Here is a 27,776-nt window from a genome sequence, read left to right as displayed (position 1 = left end):
TCATTATTTTAAAGCACAACAATTATCTTATTTAAAAATAAAAATATTTAGTAAATATTACGATTCTAAAAAGCTAAGATAAAAATATACAATTTCACCATTTTAAAAAAAAATTATAGTATTCAACCAAAACTTTTAAACTTACTGTGAGATTAAAAAAAAAATCCAATGAAGCTGGGACAATTGGTACAATTGCAATGTTATTAGCAAAATTTGCATCTCATGAATGGTTTATATAGGCAAGCATCCACCCATTCCTCCTAAAAGCTAATATTAACAGTGCCTAAACAAAGATATGTATTAAATCAACGCACAAGCTTTGTAATTACAGGCAGACAAGTGAAAGAATACGCAAAAGAGGAATCACGTATGATACACTGAAGGCTTGATATCAAATAAACTTGTCATTTCAGCCCTCTCCTCCCCGAAGGAAGTCTCCACTTTCTATGCCAGTAAATCGATACCCTTGACCAGACTGGGAATCCGAAATCATAATCCAGTGGTCGATCCGCAGGCCCTCCAACTATCAGAGGTAACCACACATACCTCGAGTCCCTCAAGTCTGCTGGGTTCCAGCGATCTGCTATAAAAATAAATGAACCTGGAAGACCTGTCAAAGGAAATACATATGTACCTTGTGCAAAAAATGTAGTCTGTCGAAACATCTTGTTCCCTCCAACGCATGGGTTTCCCATAGTTTCCCATGGTCCCATGATTGACTCTGCTGCATGGGCTAGGGCCTCATTTGGTGCCCAGCCAGTGCAACCAGAAGTGATCATGTAGTAAGTCCCCTGATACTTGAATAGAGCCGGGGCTTCCCTGTGCTGTCCAATTAAAATTCTTCGCACAACATGTGTAACATCAAGATAATCTTCTGTAAGTGGTCCGATGTGAAGCTCGCTATTGTCCTCAGAGGAATATATGATATATGCTACACCATCATCATCCTTGAAGATTGTCATATCCCTGCTGTCAAATCCATGGGGCTGTTTGCTGTGAAGGTAGTTGAATGGACCGGTTGGATAATCGCTAATAGCAATGCCAACAGCGGCTTTGGTGTAGTTGGCATCATCAATATGCATCCACATTACATACTTTCCTGTTTTCTCATTGTAAATCACTTTTGGCCTCTCAAGCACATTGGATTTATGGAGGTCAAAGGTTTCATTTGCCTCTTCTGCTTCCAGTACGATGCCCTCATTTTTCCATGCCCAGAGGTCCTTGGAGGAATAGCAACCAACTCCTATGATATCCACCTGAACAAAAGTGCATAGAAAGACCCCCTGTGAGTTACATGTGCTCGGTAACTGAAGCATAAATTACATCATAGGCAAGTGGAAACATAAAACATATTATTAAAACATGAACAATATCAAAGACCTATCTTAAACCAAAAGCTCAAGTTATTAAATGTGGCTTAAAAAACGATTTTATATTCTCTCTAACACACCATCAAGTAAAATTTCATTGAGCTTGAAACTTGGACAAATCTACCACTATCTTATACTTAATTTTTAATTTAATTTGAGAATGAAGTCATAAGATTCGATCTCATGACCATGTGTTCATTAAAGCTTTAATACTATGTTAAACAAAACCATCTACCCAAAAACTCAAGCTATTGGATGAGGCTCTAAGGATGGTTTTATATTAACTCTCTAACAAACATAAATAAAAGTACAAGGAGATGGACAACATGACAGGTTTTATTTGTTACAAGAAATATTTGAAGTTTCTATATCAAATTTCCTGTACATATGATAATTTAAGGGAATCTTTTAATAAAAAAAAAAACATTTCATGCATAAGCACTTCCATAAGAATTAGAAATTAAGACACTGCAAGTATTTTACAAGACATTTTTAAACTAGAAGCATAAATAGGACTAGCTTTCCCGGCTTTTGTACATCTCATAACAATGTTTAAATGTACAGCAGTGCTGTATGATAACCCTTGTACTATGTGATGAAAAAAAAATCAAAACAACCTTTTTACAATTCAAGAATATTAATGATAAGTAGAGAATGTTGAGAGCTGAACAATATGAAAATGCTTGCTTATGGATAGAGGGAGGGGAAGACAATTAAACCATGACAAAAACAAAGCCTCAATCCTAAACTACTTGGGGTCAGTTATATGGATACTTTTGCACCATTCTGCACAATCATATTCCAACCCCCCTCAATAACAAGAAATTTTAAATCCTTCCATGTCACTTCCATCCCATTAAAAACATCTCAGTAAAGTATTTATAATTGCCCATTTGAAGTTTGGTTACCTCAACAGTACATGTCCACCAGTTATCACATCTTGATTTGGAAAATAGTCTTTGAAATGATTTTCACAGGCTTCAGTTTAGGATTATTAAAGGACAGTTACTCTGAGCCAAGAAATCAACATAATGCATAAGTAAACATGTCTAAGAAGCAAAATGTACATATTTTCCACCTTAGTTAAGATAAGGTGGGAACAGATAAACTGAGGCATCCTACATATTATGGGTTAGAAAACTGCACAATCTCCTGTCAGTGGGTTTCAGAACATTATGGATACAAGGAATGATGAAATTAAGTACTGCTTGCTTTCAAGGGTTAGAATAGCTTAAAGAAGATAGTTTAAAATATGGTGACCAAATAATTCACATTTCAATCAACATGGATATTATTAACAGACACAAGCTTCAAAATGGACATGCATTCTTGAACACGATCATTAATATCACTGCATATTGGATGATCAAGCACTGCCACCATCACTCTATAACAGTCTGACTACAATGCATTCCCATATAGTAATATTAACTTCAGTATTGCACTCAGACTTATAGGGGCTATTAGGCCGCATATAATTTCTTGAAGCTATACAATCACTCCAACTTGGATGATAGGAGACCAAAATCATTTTATTGGTTTTAAAACTTGCCAAGCACATGAACTCTAAAACTCACAAAAGAAAGAAAAATAAAAGCATAAGAACCAGATTTGAAAAGCCAAAATCTTTACAGAAAAATCATACTGATCTTGTACATCAAACTAATAACATATCACTACTCCTAAATAAACCATTGGCTCCAATTGAACCTAGGTCTCCTATAAGTGGCCATCAAAGTTGAGACTAATTCAGTATGACAACAGATTCCATGTATAACATTTGATAATGAAATCATGCGGTAACGAAATTTCTCCCCAATTTCAAGCTTGATGAATGGAAAAAAATAAAAAATACCAGGGGCATCCCAGCACAACCAAGAATAATTCTGGCTGGGCATGTGAACCATATGCAAAAGTTCCAAAGAGAAATCAGCACTGCTAGAGAAACCAATCTAAAATTTAGAAGCATGATAGTGTGAATAGCTAACTTACCCGAGCTGCTCCTTTTTTGTGAGCATGGTAGGTTGGTCCATCTTTATATTCTCCGTACCAATAATAAGTCCTTGAGCTTTCATCATATAGAATTCCCCCTCCATGAGCTTGAATTGGATTTCCCTCAGTATCCAACCAAATTCTTCCAGGATAATAGTTGAAACTGTCATTCCCAGAATCATTCATTGGATCTATAGCAGTTTTCATATCAGGAAAGAACACATGCCTAAGTTGGGAATTCTCATCAAGAAATTCATCAATAAGTGTGGTCAGCCTCTTAGGCCTTCGCTTTGCAGCACGTGGGGACCTTTTTCCTTTCGGTGGAGGTATTTGGATATTCTCCTCTTCCACCTCTTCAAGTTCACGGAAAAGAGTGTGATGACTGGTATGAAATTGGACATCTCCAACTTTTCCACCATTATGGCTAACAAGGGAGTACAAGTGAAGGGACACCAGAAATCCCACCAAGCTCCATACAACAACTGATGGTGAACATCTGCTCCCTGCATTGCAATGGAAAGTGGTTGGTTTCCTGTATTTGTTCCTCATTGTCATTTTCTCTCCTCTTTTTAACTCCATGATAATGCAGCAATTAACAAAATGCAACCTACGGATATCCAATAAACCCGGCCAAAAATAAGTCACAAAAAATCTAATCTATATTTGTTAAAGAAAACTATTGAGTTCATGCAAAGTAAAGAGCAAATCCAGACAAGATTAGAACTTTTAAAGATGGAGTTAACTGAATTGACTGAAATCAAGTGTAGATATAGTCCAATACACTCATTTTACAATTTGTACATTGGTTTCTTTACCTTCCAATTTCAATTACCAATAGCCAGCCTATTTACTATAAAGGGCAGACCTTCCCAGATTCACAATCATGAGGATCGTTATCCAGTTAGAACGACCGCTAACAGAAATAGTAGCAAAACTAGAAGAACTTCACCCACATGGCAATTTCCCGACTGTTCAATACAGCAATCAGCACAAAACCCCATATTGCAAAAGCCAAAAAACACAGTATCCCAAAAAAATAAATAAATAAAAGCAAAGATATAATAAAAGGGGAAAATGCAAAAAGGATCATAAAAACGTGCAGGCAAACCAAGAAATAATTAAAGACCAAAGTCAAATAACTTACCTGACAAATAACGAACTATGAGTTGAAGAGAAATTCTAGACATGGGTTTCACTATCGAGGTGGCAGCAACAAGAAACTAGATTAACAGACCAAGCAATCCATGCCCTTCTACCGTATCAGCCAATATGAATAAATCATCTAACTTCACAGAAACAAGAAAAGAGAAGTTGGGTAGTTGGCTTTTTGTTGTATTTGGATCTGAAGAAGAGGTGGTGGTTGTTGATGATATTGATGGTGACTCGAGACCAAAGATGCTATGGTAGCGCTCTCTCTCTCTCTCTGTCTGTTTTCAGCAGTGTTTGTTGGGAGATTTTGATTTCTTAATACGATTTATCTGGAAGATGATGTGTTACTAGACTGCTGTAATAATAATAAATGAATCTAACGATGAGTCCGCGTCCTTTGACTTTAATCGTTATCTTTCTCAAAATCTATCCTTTTATTTTTATTTCAAATTAATTTATAAAATAAGAGAGAGAAGCGTTTGCATTATAAATATATTTAAAAAATTATAAAATCTTCTGTAAATGAAAAATAAAAAAGTATTATTTATATTTAATAAAATAAATTAAAAAAATATGAATTGATAAATTAAAAAAAAATTATTCATGCTAGTTAAATATTAAAGTGAAAAGCTAATTTTTTTAATAAAAACAAAAGATATATGCAAATATAAATATTTTATATCAATTTTTTTTATATGATTTTAATTTTATTTTAGAGATTAATTCTGATTGTTAATAATAAATTTTTTTTATATAAATATATCATATAAATACAACTTAATTAAGAGAAAATATAAACAAGTTATAATAACTTCAAAGCATTATGAAATTAATAAACATTTAAAGATATTAATTATTATCTAAGTAGAAAAAATCAATAAAAAATGCTAGCCCCGTGCCTAGCCAATAATAAAAAAACTGAGGCACGTCTAGTAAGGTTTTTTTTCCAAGGACTTGCTTCAAATCTTTTTTAAATGATTGACAAGTTATTTGTTGTGGCAGATGACATATTATTGGACAACTTTTCAATCACTAAAAATCAGGGCCTTATAGCCATAGCTACACCACTAACAAACCCACCCTTTTTCGTCCAACAATTCTAGCCAAACTATTACAACACCATCAATAATAGTTGCAAAAATGTACTTGAGGTCTTGACCTAACGGTTGAAAGAATTTATTTATTTTTTATATATCCTGGATTTAAATTTCACTGTGCACGCCTGTCACCCTCACGGTACCTTACATGCTCACTGGATTTGTAGGATGTTCAATGAGTCGTGGGATTAGTCGTGGTGCGTGCAAGCTGGCCTGGACACCCACGTAAATCAAAAAAAAATCAAGGAAAGAAAGGAAGAAAAGAAGAAGACGAGAAGGTGCAAGAAAACAAAAAAGTAATAAATTGGTACACTAAATGTCAACCTAGTGACAAATTATATAATTATTTAAAAACATATTTGTATAAATTAGAGTGAAAATAGTTAAACGACGACCACGATAATAATAATAATAATAGAATGAAATCTTTATTTCTTTTAAAGATTTTTTTTAAAATGTTTTTTTTTTTTTTTGAAAGAGACATTTTTGTTCGAAATTTTTGTTTGGGAAATTGTTTAGGGTAAAAATTGGGTTATGATAGCTTCTTTTTTAATTACAAATCCATTTTTCAATAAATCTTCACCTAAAAGACCTAATAAAGGCCATTATAATCTTAATAAACCAATTGCTCAACTCAAAACACTCTTAAATCTAACTAAAAAGACATAATCAAACTTGAAAAAAAAAACACCATTTTTCAATCTCAATTTACTTTTTTCGGCAAGATAAAGGTTAAAAAACACTTCAATGAAATTTTTTTTATTAAATGGAACTTGATGAAAACAAAATCAACCTTTTATTGTTGTTAGAATGTGGCCAACTTGTAACTTTCTCTCCCTTCATAATTTTTGGGTGATTTTCTCTTTTCTCTTTTAAACCTAAGGACTAAAATTATGAAGAAAATAAAGTCTTGGACAAAACATAAAAGTTTTAAACTAAAAGGACCAAAAATAAAAGCGAAAGAATTTTGAAGGTAAGAAATCCCCAAAAATATACTTCATATTTGCCTCATTGTCAAATTAGGTTCTTATATTTTCAATTTTTTATGCATAAAAATCAATTTTTTTTTTGGAAAATTATACACTAACCCAATATTGAGATTTTTTAAAATTGCGATAACCTTGTAAAAAACAAATTACCAAGCCATCCACTCATCTAAAAATTAAAAAGGATAAAATTAAAAAAAATCAATAACTAATGAAAAAATATTAAAGAATAAAAAAAATCACAAATACAATGAATTCACAAACTCTTTTAGTTTTTTACTAGATTTGTGGTCCTAACTATGTCATAAACCAATTTTTTTTAAATTTATCTGATAAAAAAAAAAACACAAAGGGGACATAAGCATGTTTTTAAAGAAATTAATAATAAAAAAAACAACTTAGAGAATAGACCTGATTGAGCAAAAAAAGTTACTATAATTTAAATGGATAATAAAAAATACAAACAACTACATTAAATGAACAAATTTAGAAAAAATAAATAATAATGGAACCTGAAAAAATTAACGGTTATAAAAAAAAAAAGTGGGCGAAACTATGATTTCAACGAATTAAATGAGGAAGAAATTTTTTAAAAAAATAATTTGAGCCATTCTAAATGAAAATGCCAAATATACAAGTCAGATCATAAGACTATGATAAACCAATAAAAAACAAATATAAAAAAATTAAAATCCAATTCCAAATAAATCTAACATAAAACGACAAGATTGAAAAAAAAAATCTATTAAAAAAAATAACATCTTTAAACTAAACAAGCCAAGTAAAATTTATGATTCAGATCATGTAAATAAAATAATTCAATAAAAAAATTGAGAAATATTATAAATTTTAATTCTAAATATTATTAATATTAAAAAATAAAATGTAAATAATATTAAATAAAAAAATAATACTATAAAAATTCAAGTCAGGTTAACTTACCATTCAAGTGAACGAAATAAAACAAACTAATTGAAAATAAAAAAGCCAAAGAAAATCATGAAATAAAAATATCTCAAAAACTTAATAAGAATGGATGAGATATTTTATTTATTTATTGGTGGGTCCTGATCAAAATTTATTGAGCACCGAAGCGCGTTGCTTAAAAAGAAACAAGAATAGAAACCCACCAGAGGACGGTGAGTTAAATTTTTTACCCCAAGACCGAGAGGAAAGAAAAACCGTAAAATTGGGATGGGAAGCGCATCACAATGTCCGGCGCATTTTAGTGGTAGTCTTCTCTTTGTTTCTGGGACCTTCCGTTTGGATTTCCTTGTACCCGAAACCAACTGCGCCCACGACCCCCTTCTTTCGTTATCTCGCTCGCTTGTGTGAAAAATATAGTTCTCAGACATCTTTTAATCCTTTCCATGCAATTGGATTTGTCTCGGTCTGTCTCGGTCTCGGTCTCGGTCTCGGTCTCGGTCTCGTCCGATCAGAAATAACGCGGTTTCGAACTGTTCCTCTTGATAGTTTGAGGTAATTCAAGTTGTTTTTATTTATTTATTTATAAGACCTGTCTCGTTCTTGCTTAAATTTGTATCCGATTTCATTGATTCTCGCGTTAATATGTGCTTTTTGACGTTTATAATACTCAATTCCCTCAGTCCATGTGTTTTTTTCTCAAAAAAAAATAAAATTATCGTCAATTGTTTTTATAGTGCTATGATAGTTTGTTTTTTTTGCGAAATCAGGATTTTTGTTTAAAAGCCACATGAAAATGACAAAAAAGGGTATGTATGTCTAATTGTTTTTTTTATTTTATTCGTCTGTCTAATTTTGTTTGGAGATGGAACTGATTGAAGTGTTTTTTTATTTTAAAATCAGATTGTTGAATTTTGATTCTATGCAAATTTTGACAAATGTAACAAGTTGCCTTGCCATGGGTTATGAGGGAATTTTGGGTTCCTATTCGAGCTGCTAATTTTTGTATTTTTCCAAAATTGAGCATTTTAACTATTTTACTCTTGTGTATTTCCAGTAACCATTGGTTTTAACTAGAGCAACTGTCCGTTACTTTATTGAACACTATAAAAGATTATAAACTGCAATGCGAGGATATGATAGAGAGGTAAGCCATTGTATCTAGTTTAATATCAAACTTCTAATTTTCAAATATACTATTAAGTGCATCCCCCCCCCCCTTTTTTTTAATTATTTAGTGCTGTGATCATGCAGGAAGATGAGTATTATGATGAATATGAGGAGGAAGGTGAAGAGCAAGTTGAGGAGGAGGAGGAATATGAAGAGGAAGGACGAAAACCCACTGCAGAGGAAATGGAATATCTTGAATTAAGGAAGCGGATTAAAGAACAAATTAGAAAGAAAATGCAGAAGGAACATGGTTCTGCTCTTTCTAAATCCCAAGAGAAGAAGAAAAAACTTCCATCAGATAAGTGAGTGACGCACTTATTTTTCTTTATGCATTCAAACTTGTTTTTTTATTATCACGATGGAATGCACTGTTTTTTCCATCTAAAGATGATTGTTGGTACTACATGTTGTTGACCTTTTGTAAATGCAAAAGCTCTGGTAAACATAGACGTGCACGCACACACTTGAACACAATAGTGTTCGATTTGTAATTACGCAGTTCAATTTATAATTATGCCTGTATCATAGGCATGCGTTGGCAATGCCTTCCTGTACACATCCAAGGATGCAAAGTTGGTTTGTGTTCTTGCTTATGTGGCTCGATCATGATGTTTGGGGATTTTAAGTGGTTGATTGTTTAGGCAAGCTCTATTAATGGGTCTGCCTTTGCCACACTAGTATATCAACTGCCAAGCTATTGAAGCCTATTCTAAGATAAATCTTTTGAATTTGGTCCCAAAAGATCAGCCAGACATGTCCTTTATGAGTATGGTTAGGGTGATGGTATGGTTTGTTTCTTATAAATTCTCTAAGAGACGTAGCCCACTATATGTCATTCAGGGTCTAAAACCACTCAGTTGTGGTTTCACCTTAGGAACATCTCTCTCTAAGTATGATCATTCAAGTTATATTTTTAGGATAATTACAAAAAGCCTCCTATACTTTGGTCTGTTTTTCGTTTTTCATCTAAGGTTTGAGAAATTACAGTTTCCCTCTTAAACTTTAGCAACTTCATTACACTTTATATCCCGTATTTTGGCCCCAAGATACAAGTCAATCATTATTTATAAGTTTGCTATTATAATAATTTTAATGGCTAAAGTGCCCTTGGTGACTAAAAATAAAGAAAAAAAAATTGAAAATAAAACATCTTTCCTTCAAATAAATATTTTTTTGACAATTTCAAAACAACAATATTTGAGCCAAAACTACCATAGAACAACTCATTACATTTGTATACACCAGAAATTGTGATCAAATTTGAACAAACAATTGCTTGTATTATGAAATCTAGCGTGTAATTACACATGAGGAATCTGGAGCATAAACCTTACTAGAGAGGGAAAAATTAGAAGAACCAAGAAACCTCTACAAGTAAAAATTTGTTCCAAGAAATTCATCTATTGGAGCATTCAACAAAAACCAGATTCAACCAACTCCAAGCCTATGGAAGAGCCAAGGGAGACCAGTTGATGCCAAGGAGAAGGTGGTTTGATGCCCATGTGATTTTGACCATTGGCAATCCTGTCATCAAAAGCATAAATGCTATCTACCATCTCAATCAATGCTCGACTATCGATGACTGCCAGCTGCAAAGGCGGATACCACTACCTTAACTCCCTTCTTTGCTGATATCTCACCATATCCTTCTTACTGAAAAATTTATAAAGTCTCGTTCAACGATGGACTATCTGCTCCTCCCTCCCACCGATCCAAAAGGTTGAGCAGGCCTTCTTCTCCTTCTTGCTCAGTATGGACAAAGCCTTCATGATTTGATTACCACCCAACCTGATGAACAGTAACCCTAATTTATTAAATTGGGGGTTTTCATGATTTTGATAACAACCTCCATAATTAGTATAAAACATACCTAGTGTTTTTAGAGAGAGATAAAATGGAGAGAGAAATCATGTTTGGAAGAGAGAAATGAGGTTTGTGAGAAAATTGTGCAGATTTATATTTATTATATACGAGGACAAAAATGTCCTTTCTTCTAATTTGATTTGTCCTGTTGAATATGGAGGAAACTGTGATTTCTCAAACTTTAGATGGAAAATGAAAAACGGAACAAAGTATAGGAGGTTTTTTGTAATTATCTTTTTATTTTTTTGTCTTTTCATTCAAGTTCATCTTCTGAGATTAATCTCAACAGTCTGAACTTATTCTCAGGTGTAGGATTGTTAAATTGCTTGCATTTTTCCTTTATTCATGCTTATCTTTGTTAATGATTTGGTTTACATCACTGATTTCATTTTTCTGCAGTTATGGCTCATTCTTTGGCCCTTCTCAGCCAGTTATTGCTCAAAGAGTAATTCAAGAAATCAAGTCATTACTAGAAAACCAACATTTGGCTCTCAGAGTTTCAAACTCCCAACATGCTGTATGTACCATAAACCTTTTGGTTTTGCTGAATCTTGTGAGATGCGCATGATGCAGATTTGATCTTCATATAACACTCTTATTTACATGCATGTTTGTGGAGCTTTGTGACATCTGATTAAAAATTGGTGAAATCTCAGGTGCCTGATTTTGCTTATTCTTATCAAGGTTGCTCTAAGGTTTGCAATTTACAAATAGATAATTTTCCCTACTCATGGTGTGTGCTAGCCCCACAGGTAGTGATACGGAACTGCTTTTATTAGAAAAGGGTGTCTCTGATACTAGAAATTTAGTATATTACTATACTATTATTTTTGGAACCAGTTCAATTACTGTAACATCTTGAATTTTCTAGGAATGTCAATTTGGCTAACTTAGTTTTTTCATGAAAAGAATGGCAAACTTACAACTTGAAATGGACCTTGGTATTGAGTGAAATGAATATTTTGACAGAAAATCCATGACCTTGATAGTATCTGTGTGATCTAATCTGAAATTTTGTGTCATGGTTTGTGTGGTTTGTTCTCTTAGCTTTTTGGTTGTGGGTTTTGTTGATTTGAGACTGCTTTTCTTTAGTGATCTGCAACTGCAAGTGCTGTTGTGAATTTGACTTGTTACCATGTTGGAGTGAAGATGCTGCAAACAGTGGCTAATATATTATAGATGGAGATCTTACCTTTGCAATCTTGTTTGCTGTTGCAGAACAAAAGGAGCTCCTCTTCAACTGCCACCGGCTCCAAAAATGGAGGACATAGACATGTACCAAAACTAAAAAATGAGGTATTCTGAGCAGCTCTTTTCTTTTCTCCTTCTTTTCGGAGTGACCACTGAAAATGTTTTTCAATTAATGTGCAGCTAAAATCAAAAGTCCAAAAACTCAAGGATACAAGAGATTATTCCTTCTTGTTAACAGATGATGCTGAGCTCCCAGCTCCTACAAAAGAACCTGCCTGTCAAAGTTTCTCTGCTCTGAATTCCGGATCTTGCAACTTTAGTTTGTAATTTGGTTATTTAGATTAGTTACATGCAATTTTTATTGAGGAAACTTATACAGGGTTTTTGCTGATGTTCAAGAGGCGGGATCTGCTCAAGTGCAACAAAAGAGCAAACAACCATCTAGCAGTAGTGGCAGAAATATTCACGGCAGTCATGAAGAAAGGAAGCCAGCTTTCAGGAATGGCCAAATGCATTCTAAAGTAGGATTGCAAAAGCCAACTTCTGCTAATAAACCTGATGCAACATTGATGAACTCCAAAAGGCAGCTAGGTAGCAACAACGGGGCCGGGCCTGGCCGGCCTGCAGGGTCAAAATGCTTGCCTTCAAAGACACCTGTTTCCACTATGCAGAAGAAGGCCTTGGCACCAAGTGCTAAGAAAATCCTGCCTGCTGTACACAAACCTCTCCCTTCAAAACCATCTGTCCCAAAGCAACAATGGGAACAGAGAAAAGGATCACAAGAACCCAACAAGGCTAAAATGATACCAAAACAGCCACTGGCATCTCCAAAACCTCAGGTTTGAGCCATTCTCTACATTTAAATGGTTATGACAACATAATCGTTGTTAAATGTTTCTATATCTCGTACTTTCTGCCTGGAATATTAACAGATAAATAAGCCAGTCAAGCAAGTTTCATCTCATGTATTGTTACCGGATAATCGTCTGAATAGCAAGCCTGTCAGACCATTCCCTGATGAGTGCGACAGGCCATTCCCTGATGAGTGCTCTGATGATGACATGGATGCTTTCAAAATGCTCAGAAAAATGATTGGGTAAAGCTGCTGCTGCTCCTGCTACTTCTGCCCTCTGACATACTCTCTTTCATTTCAGTTGTTGAAGTGCCTTTATTTTTGTTGAATAATCTTTCTGCATAATTCATATTTTTCCTCAAGTAGTTATCTCTGGACTAAGAGAGCTTCTTATTGTCAATATGACTGAATCATGCCCTCTGATTGTCAAGGAGTGTGGTAAGAATGATTCGAGGCTATCAATCTGAGATAGGGTTTTGGTTGATTTAGTTTTGGATTCGTAATAAATTGAATTTGATTGGTCAGCTTATGTGCCTGGTTTTTTGGTGATGCTTTTGTGTGAACTTGATAAGATGGTTTGAGGTAATTTCTTTGCTATGAACGGTTGCTGTTTTCTCTGCAGAAATAAACATCATGGTTATTATGACGATGATGATGATAGCAACATGGAGGCAAATTTTGGTGATATCATGAAGGAAGAGAAGAGAAGGTTAGAATCCTTAAGTAATTTTATATGAGAATGTCAACTGAAATTTGTTATCGAATTTTTTTTTCTGTATTGTGACTACTGATTCTGTTCTTCTAACATCTCCCATCGTATAGTTTTAATCAAGATCTTTCATGTGTGCTTTTTTATTGAGCATGTGTGGGTCAATCCTATACATGCTTTTGGGGGAGTGGGGAGGAAACCACGAAGGAGAATACTGATGATGTGCCTGCTCTAACATCCCTTATCGTAAAGTTATTTTGCTTAAGAAGTTTTGTTTTTCTGCATTAAAATTGGGAGTCATAAATGGAAGGGAACATCTTTTGTGCGGGTCCCAAGGAGTGGCATATTTGTCATATTCCTTGGGGACAATGTTCTTACTCACACCCGACTTTTCGTTATTTCGATATACAGTGCCAGAATTGCACGAGAGGAAGATGAGGAGCAGCTCCGCTTGATAGAAGAAGAAGAGCGACAAGAACGGAAGAGAAAGCTGGCGAAGAGCCCGTTTGGGGCTGAGGTCGAACCTGCTTTTGGACAAATTTTGAATTTTTTTTTTTTTTTTTTGCTAAAATTGAATACGGTTTGTACTTTTTGGATCGTTTTGATGTGCTGATATCAAAAATGATTTTTAAAAAATAAAAAAACATTATTGGCATGCTTTTTGGCACGAAAAGCTATTTGAAAAGCAACAGCTACCACACTCCCAAACACCCTCGAAGAAGCGCAAGCTGAGCCACCGATGAGCTGTTTTATGACAGTCGTCGAGCCCTTGGTTTGGATTCTTGTTCTCGTTGATTTCAATTATGTTTCAATTTTTGATGATGTTAGTAATTTATTAATAATAGTGAAATGTTTTTTTGGTGGATAGAGGTCGCTTTGGATTCCTAACAGAAACTAATGTAATCTGATGAGAATTTATCATTAACAAGAAAAAAAAAAAAAAACTTATCTTTATAAGCTATGTTTCTCTCTCCTTTTTCTCTTTCCATCAAGCTAAACCAAACATGAATTTGAGGTTGATAGCTCTAGTTTAACCTAAAAATGAATGGTTTTGAATAGTATCAATCCAACTAGGATTTCTTTTATAAGCCTAACTTTCTATTTGTCTCTTCACATAATCCTAAATTTTAACAACTAAACATATCTATAAGACAAATCTATATTTAAAATTGAGTATTTATCATAAATTAAAGATATTTTATATTACAAAACTTGTAATTATAAAATATATTGAAGTTAAGAAATTTAATGACAATTTAAGTTCAATATTATGATAAATTTTTTTTAATAAAAATACACTTCTAATTGCTTGTTATTCCCTTTTTTTCTCTCTCTTCTCTTAACCAACTTATCAAATTCTTTCATCTCGACCAATATTTTCTTGTAAGCTAACCCTGTTGATATATTCTAAAAAGTCACATTCCTTGCTAGAATTTTTTTGCTCCCGTAAATATGAACATGCACATGAATTCTTTGGCCATGGATTAAAATTACATACTAAGGACCAATATGCTCTCTCCCAAATTTGTATAAAGACAATGAAGGCATTAAAAGCCAGAACTTCTTATCCTTATTACTAATGCATCAAGGAGTTTATTTATTTTCTGCAATAAGCATCATAAGTTGTTCATCCTTATTCATCTTGACGAATCTCTTACAAGTTTTTTTTATCTTCAACCTTCACCACCTGGAGTCTTAGTGTCTTTTACCTCCTTGTATTAGATACTATTTAGGATTGTCTCTCTTGCAAATTAGAAATCAAGGCATTTTGTTTACCCAAGCTATAAAAAAACCTCACCAAACCTCACATCCTTCCTCTGAAATTGCAGTTGCATAGCCTGTAACATAAAAAACAGGCTTTCCCTCTTCTTCACAGGTGATGATGTGTTTTGAAAAGAATTTAAAATTTTATGTTAGTAGTAAAAACCTATATCCTCACACTCTTTCTCATGTGTGTACAATAAAAATGATTTCATTCAACTCGTGTTTAACTCAATTTTAGCATTTTACGGTAATATGGTCATCTTTTACCTCTTGTGCTTTCCTTTTTAGTTCTTTAAGGAACCAATAAAAAAACAATAAATTTTTTTAGTTTTGCAACATCTAACCAATAGAATTCAAGATACATAACAGTAAAAAAAGAAAGAAAAAGAGATGATAACAAAAAGGAATACGACAACAAAATTGAAATGAATATGAAATGAAAATAAAAACAAATACAAAAACAAAACAATGATGAATATGAAAAAAAATAAAAAAACAAAATGAAATTCAAGAATGACTTTATGAAACCCAAAACCAATATCAAACAATTAGATTCAAATTTATATGAATTGAAAATTTCTCAAGAATCCTAAATTCAATTTTGTGCAAATTTAATGTTTGCCGCAAAAACTCACTCTGTGATTTCTTTTTTGTTTCTTTTTTATATATATATATATATATATATATATATATTATTTACACAAAAATCAAGACTAAAAACAACAAATAAATAACATAGAAAATTTTAGATAGATAAATATAACTTGATTTTAGAGTTTTACTCTTATATCAACTAATGCAAACCCAAATGGTAAAAACCCTTGAACCCATACGTAAGAAAGAAACAATCCAAGAAAGCTAAAATTAAATTATGATAAAGAACTTAACACATTAGTCACCTAAACTAATACATCAAAATTATTGGGTGAAAAACAACCTCATCCTATGATTATAATGAATCATGAGTTGGAAGTATAAAGGAAGAACCTTATAAAAATAGTTGATCTTTGATAAGTCCAAGAAAAGTTTAATGAAGAACAAAAGTTTGAGCGATCTCACCACACAAAAAATATTATTTTGAAATAATTCAATCTCTTCTAAAAAAACCTAAATACAAGTTATACAACTTTATTTATACTAGGTCAATCATTCTAAACAATGTCAGAAAGTTAACAAAAAAGTTCTTAAAAAAACATCGAAACCAACTAAGAAAACAATAAAATTCTTGCATAGTAGCTTTTATGCTTAGCAAAGTCTTCTAAATGATGATTGTCGCAACAGGACTCCAAAAAATTTCAAAGAGTTAGAAACTCTAGAATTTTTACAATATATAAAACAAGGCCTTTAAAATAGTTTGGAAAATTTTTATCCTTATCCAACAGTTAGATAAAAAATTATTCTTATCTGTGTAAAATTGTGAATTATGAAAAATAAGCCCAAAAACCACCTCTAATGTCCTTAAATAATAAGGATTGTTGTTGCATAAGAAATTCTTGCAAAATAAGGATTTTTGCATAATTGATCTTCTTGAAAATAAGAAACATTGTAAAATAAGAATTCCACATGTAATTAAATCATTGTCTTATATGAATCCACAAATCATATGGAAAATAGTTGTTTTTAGACTTTTCTTATTTGCTGATAGATTTTAAGCCTAACTTCAAACATAGTGTTATCTCTTGTTCGAATAAGTTATTGAACCTACCATATATGGATAGAAATCTTAAGATATCTAGTTTTCCTCCCAACTAGAATAGTAGGAGAATTCTATTTATAGCTTCATATATGGCTCAAACAGTACACAAATGTTTAGTCTGGTATATTTATAATTTTTTAACCCAAACATCTTAACTTAGCCCATTAAATTCTTCTTTGATCTTTTTAATTGTAAACCTTGTAATAGGTCCAATTGACACCTCTAATTGATCTTTTGGTGATGCTTGTTGATTCTTATCGATAAGTTTCATAATTATAAGAAATCATTCCCTGCGTAGACATAAACATTAAAGTTCTAAAACAAACATGTGCTAAATGATTATGCTATAATGAACAAGATTCAACAATATAAACATAAACATTGCTCTTATTACTAATATACTAAGCTTGAAATTCCATTAAAAGAATAGTTCTTCCCAATAAACACCTCATTTTGGACAAGATCAACGATTTAGCCTCTAACACTACTTTAATTCCTTTCGGACATAACCTCGTTGTAGATACAAGATTTTCCTTAATTTTAGGAATATTAAAACATTAATTAAAGTCGATTTTCTTTGCAAAAGTGAAAGAAAGCTCCAAGATTTCTTTTCATATAGCCTTTTCCTTAGCATTATTTCCCATCACAACATGTTGATCTTTTATAGCATCTTCAAACTTTTTGAATTGAGTTTTATTATTGAAAATATGGACAATAGCAATAAAATGATATCATCAATTAAACGATATGGTGTTGGTTGCCATGTTAATTTTAAAGATCATGCCAATATGCATTTTGATCACCATGACCTTAAATTATTCCTTTTCTCTATCCATTATAATTGCTTTCTCGGGGTTTTTTTTTGAACTTGCACTTCTTGTAAACTTGTAATCTTTTTTAATGCGCCCTTTCTTTTCCATAATGAAAACAACTTCATTTTTTCTTGAAGTTGTTAGAGGGTCAATATTATTGTTGATATTGTTAGATTTGTCAAAATCAACAAACTTTCTCTTTTGAAACTTGTTTTTGCTTTTGGATCTATTTTAAACAACATTAACTTTGTTACCATTCTCAAGATTACTTATATTCTCATGGATATATAATAGTTTCTTTCTCATTTTAAATGTGCTTCAAGAGTTAATCCACATTAATCTTCATTTGAATGCATGAGTTTCTTTCTATAGTTACGCCAAGTTGGTAGAAACTTTATAATAAGTGTAGCCATTTACATGGGTTTAGAAACTTTAATCTTTATTTTTTTGAGTTTGGATACCAAAACTTGCAACTCATCAACGAGTTCATTTACACCAAAAATAAATATTCATGTGTTGACAAAAAAAAAAAACAATAATTGTTCACATTTAAATTATGAAAGAAAGGATGAAATCAATTGTGAACAATAAAATCAACCAAGTTTAAAAAGTCCAAGTCAACTAGGAGAACTAGAAAATAGTTAACTAGATGATAATGAGTCATGATCGATAATAAAAAAAAAAGTAATTATTTGTACGAGTTTGAGTTCAAGCTAATGATCAAAAGTTTCAATCCTACATAGAGTATAAGTCTTTAACAGGCTAAACTGACAAAGTGGTGTAACTTAGTAATTTATGTGATTATCTGCAAATGAAAAATTTAGTTTGTATTAGGATTTAATATACCTTATTTTATGAAATGCTTATATAGGGTTAGAATTCTATGTTTAGATGTAGTTTAAATACTGTATCAATATAAATAGGATCATCTAACTATTTAAATTTTTTAACTTTTGCATACAAAGTTAGCTGACATTCAAATCAATTATTATCATTTTAAGATGCTTTCTAACATGTTTTTAACAATAAAAGCATCATAGAGCATTTTCTTCTCATTCTTTATTCCATTAATTTAACAAGATAGAACCTCATTTTCTAATATATTATAAGTAGCTAGGAGGTAGTATAATGATTTGGAGAGCTAAATTAATAAGTGAGCTATATGGAGAGTAAAAAAAAACTATTAGAATGGTTTTTATCTATTAATTTTGTGTCTCGAAGGGGACATCTATATAAGATGCAAAATCCCTTTATTCAAAATGGAAAGTCGTTCTTATATATCTTTTTTTATTTATTTAGGAAAATCATAAAATAGAGTGAAAATTTTAACTATTTTTTCTCTTTAAACTCCCCCCCTCCCCCCTCTTCTCATGCTATGTAAAATACAAAAATGACTTGTTAAAATGCTTTTTTCCATTGGAGTATCACATGAAAAAAAGAAGCTAAATTAGACTATTCAAGATGCCATATTGACAATTTAGTTCTTTCAAATGAATTTTATCTTTGGAGATGCTCCAAGTGTGCTGTGGTGAAGATAATCTGATTTAATTGTTTTACATAAAAGGAATACTGAGAGGATGAACTAAGTAGTTCTACATGGAAAAACAGTAGGCTCCCACATGGAGCATATAGGTTTTTTTTCACTTTGACATCAGCAAATGTTTGTTTTTGGGCTCTTCTCATAGCATCAAAACATTAGAAAAGCTGTGTTGCAATTACAAACCGAGTAGAAGTTCGTGTTACCACAAATCCATAGGCTCTTGCTTACAAGATGTTTAGCACAACTCCAACCAGAGCTTAGCTTTTAATGATAAAAATTTCCTTAAAGAAGGCAATGGACACACAAGCCCTCTCTACACATTACCTTACTATTTCCAATTTCCTGCATTTGTAATTTAACGCTTTCAAATCAAATTTATGAAATCAAGTCCAAGAAAAATCTTAATCTTATAATTTATTCCTAATTAGTTTGATGAAATAAATATTATTATTATTATTATGGAGTAAAAATCACTTCACAATATTTAACAAAAAAATAATGCAGCCACCCAATGACACATTCTCACTTTATTTAACATACGAGGCCAAGCAAGTGTAATAAACTGAGGAATGGAAGGTAAATGGCTGGACTACATTAGAAAAAATTGAGTGGAGGGACACCACTGAAAATATGAATCTCTAATAGTAAATACTAGATCATTGGCACATGTTATATTATGAATAATATTTTTTGAAAGTAAATAAAAAAATATTCAGCCATTATTATTGTATTTTCTAGTAGAAAACAATTAAATTACATAGAGATTGACCCAATTAATTTGTCCGATCTAAAAACAGCTCGAATGACTAGTAAAAATGTAGTTTGACTCGAAAAAATTTTTATGGCATATATTTTGAAATATTGAAATAACAACACAACATATTTAATCAATCTGGATTAACCTTGGTTAACCAACCAAATCCACAATTCAAGTCATGGGATTATTGTAACTCTATAAAAAATAAATTATGAAACTTAATTCTTAATCAACCTAATGATAAATACTAAAATTGAAAAAAAAAAACTCAATTAACAAAAATGAACTAAAAAAATAACCTGAGTCAAATAAGTTAACATGTCAAACTCATGATCTAAATCAAAAGACTAGGATGATCCTATAAAGAACAAATTAAAATAAATAATGAAGTCTCTTTCTAAATCAAACTCATGTTGATGGATAAATTGTATTTTTTAAAAAAGCAATTAAGAAAAACATAACAAAAAGAACGATTCTAGTTAATCAAGATTAACCTGCTAAAACTGTGATCGAGGTTATGAGAACGAAATAATCGCAAAAAGTAAATTGAGATAAATTATGAAATTTAATTCTTAATTAACTCAATATTAAAGAAAGAAATTAAAAAAAAATCAGTTAAAAAAAAGAACAAAAAAACCTTAAGTCAACCTAGATTTTTAATCCGCCAAACCTGCAATTCAGGTCATGAGACCGGGATAATGCTATAGAAATCTAATTAAAATAATTTATAAAATTAATTATAAATAAATCTAATGAAGAATGAAATAAAAAAAAATTAAGTTAAAAAAAATAAGGCATTGTAATGAAGATTGTCTTATAAGAAGATGAATAGTTAATTTGCCTTTCCTTATAGTTTTTGTTAATTAAATTTATTTAATTTTTTCATAAAAAAAATTATTTAGCATTTATTTTAGCAGTTGGTGTGTATATATATTAATGACATCATGTGATTTTTTTTTTCTATTTTTTTTTCATCAACTGTTTTGTATTAACGTAAATGTTAATACTTAGTACTTATTAGTTTGTATATTTAAGGAAAAAAATTTTGAATTGAATTTTCATGATTAATTTATTATTAATATTATTATTTTTATATCAAATACATAATAATTTAAAAAATATTAAAATTCAAATAAAAAATTAAAATCATATTTGAAAATCATATCAAAACTAAAAACTAAAAACTAAATGAATATAATATATTTTTTTAGAGTGTTAAAGGCTTTTTTAAAAAATAATAATAATAAACAACACCATGTATTTCAATAAAAAGAAAATACAATTGTCAACAAGATTCAAACTCACAATCTACACCCATCACTCCAAACGCCTTAACTGACTGAGTGAAGATACAAAACTATTATAAAATTGATTAAGAGAATATATTAAAATATTAATTTATTTATATAAAAAATAAATCAGTAAAACATCATAAGAAAAAAAAAAAAAAAAAAGGGCAATTACGAGATCAATAAAGGCCGACAAAGGCTTTCCTCAGGTAGCAGGACGGAACATCTGTGGACTCTCTCTCTCTCTCTCTCTCTCTCTCCAGTTCTAATAAACCCTTTGAAAAGAAAAGGCAAATGTCAGCCCCAGTCGAATCCTACAAACCTTACACCCTAACCCAAACCCTAACAGGCCACAAATCCCCCATCTCATCCGTGAAATTCTCCGCCGATGGCCGTCTCCTCGGCTCTTCCTCCGCCGACAAAACCCTCAAAACCTATTCCATCTCCCTTTCTAATCCTCCTACATCTCCAATCACTCATCTCCATGACTTCCACGGGCACGAACAAGGCGTCTCCGACCTCGCCTTCTCCTCTGATTCCCGCTTCATTGTCTCTGCCTCCGACGATAAAACCCTCCGCCTATGGGACGTCACAACAGGGCACACAATCAAAACCCTTCACGGGCACACCAATTATGTGTTTTGCGTCAATTTTAACCCGCAATCGAATATGATTGTTTCGGGTTCTTTTGATGAGACTGTTAGAATTTGGGATGTGAAGAGTGGCAAGTGTTTGAAGGTGTTGCCTGCCCATTCGGATCCAGTCACAGCTGTCGATTTTAATAGAGATGGTTCGCTTATTGTATCGAGTAGTTATGATGGATTGTGTAGAATTTGGGACGCTGGGACTGGTCACTGTATCAAGACCTTGATTGATGATGAAAACCCACCTGTTTCCTTCGTCAAGTTTTCGCCTAATGGAAAGTTCATTCTTGTTGGCACCTTGGATAACAATTTGGTACGTCAATTTTAAAGAGTAAAGTTTATATGTCATTGAGTTGGTTCTATTAGGATGCTATTTTCATGTATTGGTGTTGGTAATGGTTAATAGTTTTCAATATTGATCAACTTATGTAGTTTATGTGTAAATTACTTGTCATGGTGGAAAATTATGCCTGGTTTCAATGCTTTCGTAGGAATGCAGTTGAAATTGTTGTAAGCATTATTTTTATGGCTGCAATTTTGCTGTCTTGAATAACAATGTGCAGATAATACATAGCATTATCATCCTTAACTTCTCCCCTTCCTTTCTTGTTATACGTCATGACCTATGCCCATGAAATGGAGATTTTAATGTTATGAAGTTGTCTGTGCATCATTTAGGTTCTTTGGCAAGGAATTTTATCTGCTTATATGTTAACTGGTGCTCCTTTTTTTCTGCTTTTGCTTACCGTTTTGATGTGTATCTCATGGACATGTGTCTTAACAGTTCACTTCTTGGGATCACTGCTGGATCCTAGAGGTTTTGTGTATAATTATGTGGAAATTTGCAGAATAACCCATTAAATTGGGTTCCATGATGATATTTTGTTCTTTTAACAAAGCTCATTGAGTATTCCTGTTCTTGAATTTATATTTGTACATATATCTCGTGTTCATTTATTATTTTATATACGAGGGCAAATAATTACCACACATAAAGTTCATTTGATAGCTTGTTGTTCTAGAGAACTAAGCATTTTAGTTTTATTTTTTGTAGGATCCAGTCTTTCTTTATCTGGTGTTTTTCATTTCCTAGATGGTCTCTCACCTGGATCTGCTATGATACACTTGCAGAGGCTTTGGAATTTTTCAACTGGGAAATTTCTGAAGACATACACTGGGCATGTCAATACAAAATTCTGTATTTCGCCCACCTTTTCCATAACAAATGGAAAGTACATTGTTGGTGGTTCGGAGGATAGTTGTGTATACCTGTGGGAGCTTCAAAGCAGGAAAATAGTGCAGAAATTGGAAGGTCACACAGATACAGTTATATCAGTAGCATGCCATCCCACCCAAAATATTATTGCATCTGGTGCACTGGGCAATGACAAGACCGTGAAGATTTGGACTCAGGAAATATGATTTCTCTGCTAGCAGTTTTTTTTTTAACCTGATTTAGCCTGTGCATAGGAGAAGACCTTGAGTTACAAGAGGGAAATACTTCTGCTTTTCCCCAGACACTTGTCCTCTTTGATATGCATGTAGTTTTGATTCATTTAACTACTGTTTATGTATCTGAGGAACAAATTTGATGGAAGTCCTGTGATCATTTATAACTCCCTTGATTCCCATCTGTCCCCTTCACGTTTATAACTGGACCAGTGTGTAGCTTCTGTTTAACTGAGAAGAAAACCAGCTCTCCTTTTTTTTTTTGACTTAATATATGCACTGCTTGTGTACCATTGCTGTGATTATTTCCCGTGGTTATCGGTATGGTTGCACGTCCTGTTAATGGTTAAGGACGACGGTAGCCTAACTACAAGGAACATGAAAGGAAAGAATGTTCGTAGGACAGGTCAAAGGAAAATGGAAGACTTGATGAGAGGGACATGCACACATCATAGACATCCATTTTATGGCATTGTCTTTCGAAGGGAAAGGACCCACGCTGGTTATTGGAGGGGCTGATTATTCTTGTTCCCGTTTCAGCCTTGTGAGTGGAGGTCATCCAGCAGGCCTAATACGTGCTCATCTTAGGACCCAGCGCCTCTCGATGTAGTCATCCGATCAATAAATTTGGCACTGCCTCTGGAAATCCGATAGAGAAGTAATGCCAAGAACAACTAGAACAAGTCAAGCACAAGAGGTGAGAAAGCCCTGTTATCATGATCCACGCCCAAAACAGCAACAGAAAGAGGTGGGCGTGGGTGGTCTTTACGGTGACAGTAAGCAGCTAAGAGTAAACGAGGGCTCTGGTCAAGGTCGAGAGGACCCGGCGCCACCAGGAATCCTTGTGGGTAGGGAGCACGTGTTCATGAGTTCCTAGATCATAACTAATTGCCAAGTAGAAGCAGATACCATATCTAACAGCAACCCTTATTCAAATCTAAGACAATAGGTGGCATAGCCCTTTTACATATATAAACATAAAATGTGTCAGATTTATTTAAAGATAAATAATAGAAATTAAAAGTATGATGAAGTAAATATTTCATAATATAAAAAAAAAAGTTGTGTTAGTGATAAAAAACTTAGAGACTAAATAAAATGATTTGTAGCAATGTATAGTGTTTTGTGTGGAAAGATATAGTGTTTTCGCCACATGATTTAGCTTTTCTGTTAATAAAAAGTTAAAAAAATTATAAAACTAAATTATCTACCAACTTAATATTAAAAAAAAACCAATAAAGATAATTTTAGAAGGAAAAAAAAACCCACGAGAAAAAATATTGTAGTAATTGACAATGTTTTGTGAGGAAAACTATAGCGTTTCCCTCAATAAAATAAAATAAAATAAAATATTTAGAAAAATACTGTAGCAATCCACAGTATTTTTGTAAGAAAAACTACAACATTTTCCCCATATGATTTAACTTTATTGTAATTATAATTCTTAACCAACTCAATATTAAAAAAAAATTGAAAATGATAATTTTGAAAAAAATCATAAAAAAATTATATGGAAAAAACAATGCAACAATTCATAATATTTTTTCAAAAACATTACAAAGCTAAATTTTTAATCAGCTAAATATTTAAAAAAAATCGATAGAGACAATTTAAAAAAAAAAACACAAAAAAAAAGAAGAAAAAATCAAGTTGGAAACACTATAGCAATTCATAATTGTTTTGTGATGAAAGCTTCAGTATTTCCCCACATGATTTAGCCTTATTTGTAATGACTTGTAATTATAATTCTCAAATAACTCAATATTAAAAAAATAAAATTGACAAAGATAATTTTTTTTTTTTAAAAAAAATGTTAGCTATTAAGAAAAAAAAAAAACAAAAAAAAAAGGAAATTGGAGAAAACATGAAAAAAAAAAAATATATAATGTAAATTACTACTGTAATTTATAATGTTTTTAAATACGAAAAAACAATAATTTTTCCACACTTTTTAATTAGATGTATAAATACGATTCCTAAAGTGTCCCATCACTAAGAAAAATATAATACCAACAACCATAAGGTTGTTGATTTTTTTTTCCTTTCACCTCTAGGTATTATTGACCCCCATAAGTTGATGGGTCATATCGTTTTAATCACCCTAGTCACATCACTTAGGTTAGTAGTTTAGATCGAATCGCCTTGGTAAACTTATTTTAGAGGAGAAGAAACTAGGAGTTTTTTTTTTTTTTTTAAATACTTATTTGTGTGAGTGCTGCAAGTTCAAAACCAAGCAATTTACACAAATTTGGAGCTCCGATTATGAGCTGGATAAGAATCCGAACTGGGCTTCCATGCAGGTCTGAATTCGATCAGCAGGAAGCAAACAAGGCTGGACTCATGAGCCCATAATTTAATCTGAATTAACAATGACTTGGAGAAGACGAAGTACACAGACGCTCTGCATGTGAAAGGCTAAAGGGAGGGTGATGGGATCTCTTTCGGGTAGGCAGTTGATATTAAGCCATAATACTATAAAAAGCAATATCCTTCGTTGTTTTATTCCTTGAACCAGCACAGAGGCAACTACAAGGGTAAGAACAAATTCAATGCTCGCCTTTGTACACAACACAAGGGTTAAAATAAAGGTGCGAAATCGATGTTTCAATGGGAATCAGCCACCTTCGTGATAGATTTCGTGTTTGGAACTCTCTCAGACGTACGTTCTGAAATCATCTTCCATTCTTGGCAATTTGCAGAGCATTTAGGATGGGTGGTATGTCCTGAGATAAGATAGGGCCTTTTTTACTAATTTGCTCAAGGACTTGAACGCTTCGTGCCAGCCCTAGCTTGTTTAGGTTCCGGGTCTATTCTTTCACCAAAGAAGAAGCTAGTGGATGCTTCTGCTGATCAAGATCTAGCTAGCTAGCTGTCCCTTGATTGTATTGAAAAAGAAACCTCCCTTGAGGAAACAAGAGAGGGAGTGTGTGTGAGAGAGAATCTATGGTGATTGTGACGTGACAAATGGGCTTAGATCTTGACATTTCATCTCTGGAAGAGATAGGGAGGAGACGATAGTGACAAACAGAAAATGGTAAGAAGGCGAGAGGTAAAGGCTCAAGTTAATGTTTGCATGCAAGGTAGCCTTAAATGATAGTTTAGTCGGTGTTAAGGTCTCTCTCATTCTTTCCCTCTGCTGCTGCAGCTGCTGTTTTTTTCTTTTTTCTTTTTTATTTTTTTCATTTTTTTCTCTTGCCAGATTTAATTTAAGGTCTCTTTCTCTTTCGTAAGTATAGACTATAGAGTAAATAAAAACATTTTATCAACAGCGAAAGACAACAGCTTGGCGCAGAGAGTCACAGCTGTTATTGTCCTTCCCAACAAGTAGCCATTCCAGCGATCTCATGATCCACTCTCTTTCTGCTAGCCACCCTTATTGGCTACTGGCCTCCTGTTGTCATCTTTTATAAGATTTTGTCTAGATTTTGTGGCCTCACGTGAATCTCATAACCTCTTACCACATTAAATTCCCTCCTCAAAAAAGGACTGGACTTCAGTAAAGGATTGGATTAATGAAGTTAAAATATTAAAAACTCTAGCCAGCCACTTCCCACTTCAAACCCCACTTATGATTGCGATTAAGGTGTGTTTGGAAATAAAATAATATTTTTTATGCAGCTGTATATCAAAAAAAAAAAAAAAAACTCAAACATCTGTTAATGCAAGTGAAAAGCAAAGTATATTTAAATATTAATTGTTGCTTTTTTGCCCAAACAAGTATTACTAATTATTTCATTTCATAAACTGAAAAAATTCGGTTGTCGAGATTGCTAGAGGTTACTAGAGAAGAGAAGAATCACTTCTGCTGGATTCTCTCTTTTTTTTTTAAAAAAAAAAAAACCCTGCAGATGACTGGTATAAAGTTAACTGCTCCCAACCATCGCTTACTGATGTTCTTGGAACTTTCTCAAATTGATCAATATGGGATATTCTTGAACATGTGTAAGATTGATTAGGTCACAATTAGGACAAACTAAATTCAACCAAATTGTAAGACAGTTGCCTGTGGGTTGTGTTGTATGTATCTGCAGATAAAAATACCGGAGAAACATTCTATTGTCTCTTTGTTTTCCATACTATTTAAGCGTCAGCTCAACAGCTGGGTATAAGTCTTGTATGTCCTGGAGCTCATTAAAATGAAACTGAGCGCAGGTTTTTCTTGCAACTGTTTTTTGTCTTCTTCTTTTTTTTTAACGAGTTTTTGTCCTTTTACCTCCTCCTCCTCCTGTTACTCTCTCTCTCTCTCTCTCTCTCTCTCTCTCTGTGCTCTTCTCTTCTCTGTAACTTGGAAGGTCCACATTTCTGACTAAGAATTTATGCCTACAGGTGGATAAATTTTGTTTTCTCCAATTCTCTGTTTCCAATCTGCCTTTTCCTTGTTCAATCAGGAATATGGTTTCTTGGTTTACAACGCCCTAGGCTTGCCAATGGATGGTTATTAATTAATACGTAATCAGTAGGTTTTAAACTGTTTAATTAGACAAAGAGAACACTAAACTTGTATCATCTAATAACTTTTTT

The 27,776-nt window shown here is 32.6% G+C and overlaps 3 protein-coding genes across 10 annotated transcripts; 2 read left to right on the top strand and 1 right to left on the bottom strand.

The window, feature by feature from the left end:
• Positions 1 to 147: 147 nt before the first annotated feature.
• Positions 148 to 4,852, bottom strand: LOC118030076 (uncharacterized). 2 transcript variants are annotated; one of them, XM_035034095.2, is made up of 3 exons: positions 4,507 to 4,852; positions 3,363 to 3,969; positions 148 to 1,256 (listed from the first exon to the last, which is right to left on the bottom strand). In XM_035034095.2, exons 2-3 carry the CDS (start codon positions 3,939 to 3,941, stop codon positions 405 to 407), a joined length of 1,431 nt encoding a protein of 476 aa, XP_034889986.1. In that variant the 5' UTR covers positions 3,942 to 3,969; positions 4,507 to 4,852; the 3' UTR covers positions 148 to 404. The 2 variants fall into 2 exon arrangements, with proteins under 2 accessions (XP_034889986.1, XP_034889987.1); XM_035034096.2 differs by having other exon boundaries at positions 3,363 to 3,865.
• A 2,886-nt stretch (positions 4,853 to 7,738) lies between these two features.
• Positions 7,739 to 14,171, top strand: LOC118029963 (uncharacterized). Of its 7 annotated transcripts, XM_073409507.1 has the most exons (13): positions 7,739 to 7,988; positions 8,023 to 8,073; positions 8,576 to 8,665; positions 8,773 to 8,990; positions 10,951 to 11,068; positions 11,208 to 11,303; positions 11,770 to 11,847; positions 11,923 to 12,025; positions 12,142 to 12,581; positions 12,675 to 12,838; positions 13,218 to 13,304; positions 13,716 to 13,804; positions 14,025 to 14,171. In XM_073409507.1, exons 3-13 carry the CDS (start codon positions 8,645 to 8,647, stop codon positions 14,045 to 14,047), a joined length of 1,437 nt encoding a protein of 478 aa, XP_073265608.1. In that variant the 5' UTR covers positions 7,739 to 7,988; positions 8,023 to 8,073; positions 8,576 to 8,644; the 3' UTR covers positions 14,048 to 14,171. The 7 variants fall into 7 exon arrangements, with proteins under 7 accessions (XP_073265608.1, XP_073265607.1, XP_073265610.1 ...); XM_073409506.1 differs by having other exon boundaries at positions 7,739 to 8,073; XM_073409508.1 differs by having other exon boundaries at positions 7,740 to 8,073; positions 11,208 to 11,246.
• A 7,158-nt stretch (positions 14,172 to 21,329) lies between these two features.
• LOC118029954 (COMPASS-like H3K4 histone methylase component WDR5A) lies at positions 21,330 to 23,429 on the top strand. Its single transcript, XM_035033959.2, has 2 exons — positions 21,330 to 22,119; positions 22,938 to 23,429. Exons 1-2 carry the CDS (start codon positions 21,457 to 21,459, stop codon positions 23,226 to 23,228), a joined length of 954 nt encoding a protein of 317 aa, XP_034889850.1. The 5' UTR covers positions 21,330 to 21,456; the 3' UTR covers positions 23,229 to 23,429.
• The last annotated feature ends 4,347 nt before the right edge of the window (positions 23,430 to 27,776 follow it).

The sequence above is a fragment of the Populus alba genome, chromosome 5, assembly GCF_005239225.2.
Source record: "Populus alba chromosome 5, ASM523922v2, whole genome shotgun sequence".
Taxonomy (NCBI): domain Eukaryota; kingdom Viridiplantae; phylum Streptophyta; class Magnoliopsida; order Malpighiales; family Salicaceae; genus Populus; species Populus alba.
Note: the sequence above shows the minus strand (reverse complement) of the source record. Positions and strands in the feature narration are given on the sequence as shown.

Bases quoted from the DNA above. Each gene is read 5' to 3' on its own strand.
- LOC118030076 (XM_035034095.2), bottom strand. From the start codon at position 3,941: ATGGAGTTAAAAAGAGGAGAGAAAATGACAATGAGGAACAAATACAGG. The intron at 1,257-3,362 runs GTAAGTTAGCTA...ACTTTTGTTCAG, and splicing joins ACAAAAAAGGAGCAGCTCGG to GTGGATATCATAGGAGTTGG.
- LOC118029954 (XM_035033959.2), top strand. From the start codon at position 21,457: ATGTCAGCCCCAGTCGAATCCTACAAACCTTACACCCTAACCCAAACC. The intron at 22,120-22,937 runs GTACGTCAATTT...ATACACTTGCAG, and splicing joins GCACCTTGGATAACAATTTG to AGGCTTTGGAATTTTTCAAC.
- LOC118029963 (XM_073409507.1), top strand. From the start codon at position 8,645: ATGCGAGGATATGATAGAGAG. The intron at 8,666-8,772 runs GTAAGCCATTGT...GTGATCATGCAG, and splicing joins TGCGAGGATATGATAGAGAG to GAAGATGAGTATTATGATGA. The intron at 12,839-13,217 runs GTAAAGCTGCTG...TTTTCTCTGCAG, and splicing joins ATGCTCAGAAAAATGATTGG to AAATAAACATCATGGTTATT.